This window comes from Takifugu flavidus, chromosome 12 (genome assembly GCF_003711565.1).
Source record: "Takifugu flavidus isolate HTHZ2018 chromosome 12, ASM371156v2, whole genome shotgun sequence".
Classification (NCBI taxonomy): domain Eukaryota; kingdom Metazoa; phylum Chordata; class Actinopteri; order Tetraodontiformes; family Tetraodontidae; genus Takifugu; species Takifugu flavidus.
Window position 1 is genome coordinate 486410 of NC_079531.1, and position 7092 is coordinate 493501.

The 7092-nt window shown below is 51.8% G+C and overlaps 1 protein-coding gene across 3 annotated transcripts; it reads left to right on the forward strand.

Annotated features, from left to right (window-relative positions):
• The first annotated feature begins 499 nt into the window (after positions 1-499).
• On the forward strand, positions 500-6730 carry LOC130534957 (tubulin-specific chaperone cofactor E-like protein). Of its 3 annotated transcripts, none has more exons than XM_057049684.1 (10): positions 500-613; positions 1863-1913; positions 2115-2274; positions 3478-3617; positions 3698-3879; positions 4338-4594; positions 4868-4994; positions 5088-5174; positions 5242-5353; positions 5500-6730. In XM_057049684.1, exons 3-10 carry the CDS (start codon positions 2136-2138, stop codon positions 5704-5706), a joined length of 1251 nt encoding a protein of 416 aa, XP_056905664.1. In that variant the 5' UTR covers positions 500-613; positions 1863-1913; positions 2115-2135; the 3' UTR covers positions 5707-6730. The 3 variants fall into 3 exon arrangements, with proteins under 3 accessions (XP_056905664.1, XP_056905663.1, XP_056905662.1); XM_057049683.1 differs by having other exon boundaries at positions 501-613; positions 2056-2274; positions 5058-5174; XM_057049682.1 differs by having other exon boundaries at positions 501-613; positions 5058-5174.
• Positions 6731-7092: the final 362 nt, after the last annotated feature.

Below are 7092 nucleotides of genomic sequence, written 5' to 3' on the forward strand. Positions count from 1 at the left end.
AAATCATTCTAAATATATATAAAGTCATATCGGCAGCATTATAATTAACACTAACCTAAACGCTAAACCTTACATCATTGCTGGTCTCTCTCTCACGCACGCGCGCGCGCACGCACTACGAACGATTTCAGCACGTTTGATTCTGCAGCAGGAACCAGGTCTGACCGCTAGAGGGCGCTAAAGTACCGATGAAAGTGATGAAAGCGAAAGGAGTCGCTGAAATACGCTTTTAAACGTTCCAGGAAGAGTCGATAGTTCGGCACGTAATGTTTTAATGTTTTAAAATGAAATAATAAAATAGTGACTCACTATGAGATGCAAAGTAATAATATAATATTATTTGTGGAAGCTTTTCGGTTTAGGTCGGGATTCCTGGTCGTCATCGATTTGCCGATTAAACGTTCTACTTTCCCCACATTTGAGGAAAAGAATGCCTTTAAAATTGTGTGCAAACAAGCTCTGAAAAGCCTTTGGTACTTTCAAAATGAAAAAAAATATTGTCGGTGTCACAAAAACATAGCGCTGTCAAATGACGTCACTTCCGGGATAAACGCTAGAGCAAAATGACAGCTGGTTTGTTTTTATCGAGAAAAATCCAGAATCGACACTAAAGGTTTGTGAACCGGCGGCCTGCTTCAGCAGCAACGGTGCTGTTATTACACCGTGTTGTTATTACCGCATGCTTATTACCGCCGCGCGTTTATAGGGAGGAAATTCCTGCGTTGAGCCGCTGCTGGTCCAACAGATCCGGACCGTCTGTCATCAAAGACTTTCCGCTCATTACTCACGCTTTCATCTATTTACTCACGCTTTCATCTATTTACTCACGCTTTCATCTATTTAATCCTGCTGAGATTGTGGCTCTTTTTTTTCATTTTAAAAGAGTTTAAGTTTAAAGCAGGTGCTCTGAATTCTTTGCTTATTTACTTGTCTGGTGACTGATTCCGTTAAATGAATCAGTCATAATAACAGGGAAATATGAACTTGTTGGACAAACGTTGTTGAGCAAACACGTTGATATTACGAGCAGAAAGGATGAATTTCCAGCAAAGATCCAAACTCACAAAATCCGTTTATTTATTTATTTATTGCACAGGTAGTGACGTGTAGGTGTGCATTTGACCGGCACTAATACTGCAGACTGAAGAAAAGCAACAAATATTATTATTATTGTTATTATTATTATTATTATTATTATTATTATTATTATTATTTGGTTTTGTGTTATTTTTCTCTGAATTTTCCCTCATTTTCGGGGTGTTTTCCGTGGACCACAGGCAGGAGACGTTCCCACCTTTAACTTCCTGCAACACAGGTAATAAATGACCATGATGACAAAAACAGCAACATGTTTTTACAGTCCCACAGAACCATCTACAGACAGAGACCGGGTCTGATCAGAGGCTAGGGTGCTTGGCCTTCCTCCTCCTCCTCCTCCTCCTCTTCCTCCTCCTCCTCCTCCTCCTCCTCCTCCTCTCCTCCTTCTCTTCCTCCTCCTCCTCCTCCTCCTCTTCCTCCTCCTCTCCTCCTCCTCTTCCTCCTCCTCCTCTTCCTCCTCCTCCTCCTCCTCCTCCTCCTCCATTAGTCCAGAACAGAAGAGCTCATGTGCTCCAGGTGCATCAGTGGTTCCTGCTCCAGGATTTGGGGGAAGCCCTGATCAGTGTGATCGTGTGTGTCGTCATGGCAGCCGTGAACTTTGAACTTTTGTTCTTCAGAGTCATGGAGTGGTTCCCTCAGCTCCGTCTGGCAGGTGCCCGTGTGCTCACCTGCCACCGGCTTTAGACGCCTTCACGCTTTAGTTTCAGCTCCTGTTGTTCCCTCACCTGTCAGCATCAGTAAACTCCTCCCCCTTCTCCCGCCAGGACGTCCGTCAGCACCAAAGCCGTGATTCCACCAAGTGAAGGTCTCCTCAGGTGAGTCCAGCAGCATTTGCAGAACCTCAGAACTGCTGCTTTAGGTTCCTCTTCTGTGTGGAGACACAGTGAAAGGCCTCAGTGAGCGTTCACTCTTCCAGAGAAGCGCTCAGATGTTTCCGGCTCTTCTCTTTCTCCACAGACGTTTTTAAACTTCAGTAAAGTTCGTAAATTGAGACGCTCACTATTGAACCCACGCAGGCGGCGCAGAAGGAAGCAGCCATGGAGGACATGGAGGGCCACACGTTCGTAGAGGTGATGAGCGAGAAGTACAGCCCGGACAACTTTCCGTACCGCCGGGGGCCCGGGATGGGCGTGGTCGTGGTGCCCGTGGCCGGTCCTCAAGGTTCTCCCATGAAAGGTGAGTCTCCTGAGGGGCCGGTGGGCCGAGGAACATCCTGCCAAAGCTTCGTTGCTCCTGACAGTCACAAACCTTTTTAGGCCTCGTTCTCCCTGACATTTGGACTCGTCCGATGGTTGTCCGCCATCGGCTGGTTGTCCGCCATCGGCTGGCGTCTGGAGGTGGGCGGGGCCTTCGCGCTACCTGGGTGGTGGCAGCGGGCGTGTTCACACTCCTTTTGTGTTTAGAGGCTCGGAGGCTTTACAAGCTGCACAGTTGTGGCCTCCTCTGTCCTTAGACCCACAAACCGGGTCAGGAAGAACTTTAAACCCTTGAACAATCCTGAAGGAGATCCACAGGTGAGGGATCCGTCTCCCTGGGAGGGACAGATGTGCAGCAGATGTCCAGAGAACATCAGCATGAACATCAGTGATGATACAGGCTGTGGAGAAAGGTCCAGGGGTCCAGGGGCACCTCCAGGTGCCCTCATATGGAGATCTGGCCCACCCATCCTTCAGGTCTTGATGGACCACGTCTAGAATCAGCAAAACCAAGCCCCTTACAGTATATGTGAGGGGAAGCATTTTCAGTTTAACGGTGGAGCCAGTGGAGGAGCCAACACTGGACTACCCTGGTCTCTGGTCTCTGGTCTCTGTCTCTGGTCTCAGGTCTCTGGTCTCTGGTCTCTGGTCTCCGGTCTCGGTCTCCGGTCTCTGGTCTCTGGTCTCCGGTCTCCGGTCTCCGGTCTCCGGTCTCCGGTCTCCGGTCTCCGGTCTCTGTCTCAGGTCTCTGGTCTCTGGTCTCTGGTCTCTGGTCTCTGGCCTCAGGTCTCTGGTCTCTGGTCTCTGGTCTCTCTGGTCTCTGGTCTCTCTGGTCTCTGGTCTCTCTGGTCTCTGGTCTCTGGCCTCAGGTCTCCGGTCTCCGGTCTCCGGTCTCCGGTCTCCGGTCTCCGGTCTCTGTCTCTGTCTCTGTCTCTGTCTCTGTCTCTGTCTCTGTCCTCTGGTCTCTGGTCTCTGGTCTCTGGTCTCTGGTCTCTGTCTCTGTCTCTGTCTCTGTCTCTGTCTCTGTCTCTGTCTCTGTCTCTGGTCTCTGGTCTCTGGTCTCTGGTCTCTGGTCCGATGTGGGGCCAAAGACCCGTCAGCGGGGCTTTAGCTGAGCTGCACTCTCGAGCCAGGAGGCGGTTTCCTCCAGTGCTTAATTCCTCCTCTTCTACGTCCTCCACAGATCGTCTGAACGTCCCCAGCATGCTGGTGCTGAGCGGCTGTGGGATCAGCAGGGCTGGGGAGCAGGCGGAGATCGCTGCCTTCTGTGCCCACGTCATGGAGCTGGATCTGTCTCATAACCAGCTGCAGGACTGGCACCAGGTACCTTCAATAAGAGCACGGCACCTTCTCGTCCGTTCTGTCTGATTGGACCTCTTGGAAATGAGAGCTATTGTGTGCAGATCAGTAAAATTGTGTCCAGCATCCCCAACCTGGAGTTTCTGAACCTAAGCTCGAACCCTCTGGGAGGAATGACCCTGGATCCACATTGTGCTCGAGCCTTTTCCAGAGTGCGGCGCTTCGTCCTCAACAACACGCAGGTGTCCTGGGAGACGGTGCTGCTGCTGACCCGGGAGATGCCCAAGTAAGGACGCACCTTCATGCTGCTCATAGAGGCTCTATGGAGGCTTTAGCTTTTATTTTGGGTGGCTTGTGGGATTTAAGGTTTTTCTGCCAGTCTGACTTTAGACTTTAGGTATTCCGAGAAGACCAGGAACTGAAGTGGACACTCATGTTTGAGGAAAAGCTCAGAAGTTCCTGATGGGGTCCTGTAACTTTACATTTCCTAATTAATCTATGGCCTGACCTGAACATGTCCATACAGCTGTTTACCCCAGAAAGAAATAAGTGAGTGGTTGATTTTATACAGGTCAGACTGAGTTTTCACCCACTGGGAGTCGACCAGGGGGGCCAGTGGGGCCAGGGGGGCCAGTGGGGCCAGGGGGGCCAGTGGGGCCAGGGGGGCCAGGGGGGCCAGTGGGTTCCTTAATCCCCGGACCTCCGTCCGTCACATTCACTCTTGCCTTTGGGTCCGCCCTGCAGACTGGAGGAGCTGTTCCTCTGCCTTAACGAGTACAGCAACGTGGGTGTCTCCAGCGTGGCCTGCCCCACCCTGCGCCTGCTCCACATCACCGACAACAGCCTGAAGGACTGGGCCGACATCCGCAAGTTCGGCTCCATGTTCCCCTCGCTGGACACGCTGGTCCTGGCCAACAACAACCTGAGCTCCATCCAGGACGGCAAAGACATCCTCAAGCGGCTCTTCCCCAACCTGCGCAACATCAACCTGAACAACTCAGGTGAGCAAAAGCTCTCCAACTTCCTGTTTCCAGGCTGCCGACAGGAAGTAGCACAAACTGCCAGGTCACTGCATCCTAAAAACTGGGTTGTGTGTAGCGCAGCGGGTTCTGAGGAGTTCTGAGGAGTCCTGAGGAGTTCTGAGGAGTTCTGAGGACAACAAGCTTGTTCTAATTTCTATCTGTGAGAAAATACGTGTCCACAAATGAATCAAGTGATTTAACGTCAGGGATCTCTTTAGACTCCCGCCCAGTCGAAGTCTCTCTCTGCCTCAGGTCTGAACCAATGGGGCGACATCGAGAAGCTGAACTTCTTCCCAAAGTTGGAGGAGGTGCGGCTGCAGGGGATTCCCTTACTGCAGACCTACACCGACGCCGAGCGCCGCAGCCTGATAATAGCACAGTGAGTCTGTTCGGCGCCGGCTGCTGCGCCGCCTGTGCTCAGCCGGCTTTGTGTCCCTTCCAGGCTTCCTTCCGTCTCCCTGTTAAACGGCAGCGTGGTGACTGATGTGGAGCGGGAGGACGCAGAGAGGTTCTTCATCCGTTACTACCTGGACTACCCCAAAGAGGAGCTGCCCTTCAGGTATGAGTGGCTGCAGCGGGCAGCGTAAAGCCGTGCTGCCCCCCCTGACGGCCGTTTGCCCCCGCAGGTACCACTGCCTCGTGACCAAGTACGGGCAGCTGGAGCCCCTGGCTGAGATTGACCTCAGGCCGCGCTGCCGCGCACGGGTGGAGGTTCACTGCGAGGAGAAGGTGGAACAGGTGCGAAATGTTGCATGTGTGGGTCTTTGTGCGCCCTCTCCCGCATTAGCATCACTGAATACTTGCATTGCTATTGGCGATCAAGCTAACGTGGCCGCAGAGGCTGGCGGCCTCGACTCACACTGACGACCTGCGATGTGTCTCAGGTAAACATCCGTTTGGATCAGACTGTTGCCGAGCTGAAGAAGCAGCTGACCGGCGTGGTCCGACTCTCCACCAACAGCATGCGGCTCTATTACATCGACAAGAGCAGTGCTTTCGGACCGGAGGAGATGAAGTACAGCACCAGGGTGCTGCACTCCTATGGCATCCAAGATGGCGACGAGCTGATGGTGGTGCCCAAGACCAAGTGAAAGGCTGCTGCCCAGCTGTGTGACTGAGCGACTGATTATTGGATCCTTTTTAATTGTTTCGCTGACTGATATTTACAGGGAACCGTGTAACGAGCTCCAACACTCGGAGGGTAAACTGAGCACCACTAGCACAGCAGCGGTGGGCCGCTGGAAGGCTCAACGTGCACCCGCCCAGAAACTTCATTTAGCTTCAATCAAAGGCACCATTAGAGCCAGTGGAGGCATCCGTCGCTCTGCAGGCTGAGACGCAGCAGCCGCTGCACACAGGGGGAGAGTAGCTTTACCAGCAGCTTTTCCTTTCAGGCATGTATCATAGCACCGGCACAGGGAGGCGCTCCTCCTCGCTAGCTGCGGCGCTCCGTGTTGCTGTACGTTAGACGGCGAGGACGCCACAGGAAAGCCTTTACGCCCGGCTCGTCTTGTCGTTTACTGCTGTGTTTTTCATGCTGTGCGTCGTTTCTTCCAACCCCCTGGTTGTGGTCACGAGCTGTGGCCACAACCAGGGGGTTGATGTCATAACTTTAAGGTCTCAGCATGCGCCTGCTTCTGATGGGTGTTTCAGGGTTCCATCCACGTGGAACCTGACTTCATGACTAAATGGCCCGGCATTAAATGCAGGGTCATCCAGCTGTGAAAAGGGTAAACGCCACGTTTCTTTTGACCTTTGGCATTTTATGGGCTTGCTGGATGAAGCCGTCGGCCTCGTTGGGGGATTGTAGAGGATTTTAGTGTCTTTATTAAGGGAGGAAAGTCATCTTTTCTATGAATTTAGGGAAATATCAGGATGTTTTATTTATTTCTTCCATTTTTCTGCTCACAGATGTTGTCAGACAGCACCTGCTGATGTGGCTTTATAGGTGGGTGTGTGGAACATTTGCCCCACACCTGTAGGACTGCAGGTGTGTTCGGTGCTGCCACCTGCTGGTCACAGTGAGGCCTGGAGGGACTGTCTTGCCTTTGACCGTGTTTCTGGGGTCGTAAAGAGGGTCCAGAGACGATTCTTTCTTATTTTTGTTTCTCGGAAGTCCTCTTTTTCAGTCCATTGTTTAGCCTTCGGTTCAGGTCAGTCACATGACCCCTCCTTAGCATTTGAGCATATGAATATTCCAACCAAAGATAGCTCACTGGGTTGTTCTTCTACACAGCAAGTATTGATCCTATTGTGAAGCTTTGGCCTGTCTAAGTGGAGAATGGACGTCTGACAACTGGTGCTATTGATTTTCTCCTCTGTAGGAAGCGATTCTTCATCCCACCACTGACTCGTGAAGCCACAGTATGAAATATTCACAAAGTGACAGTTTGGAAACCAGGATGTGGTTTTGCACTCTTGGCTGATGTGTTGTTTCCTTGTGAACAAACCTCCCTTCTCACTGTCCTAATTAACCA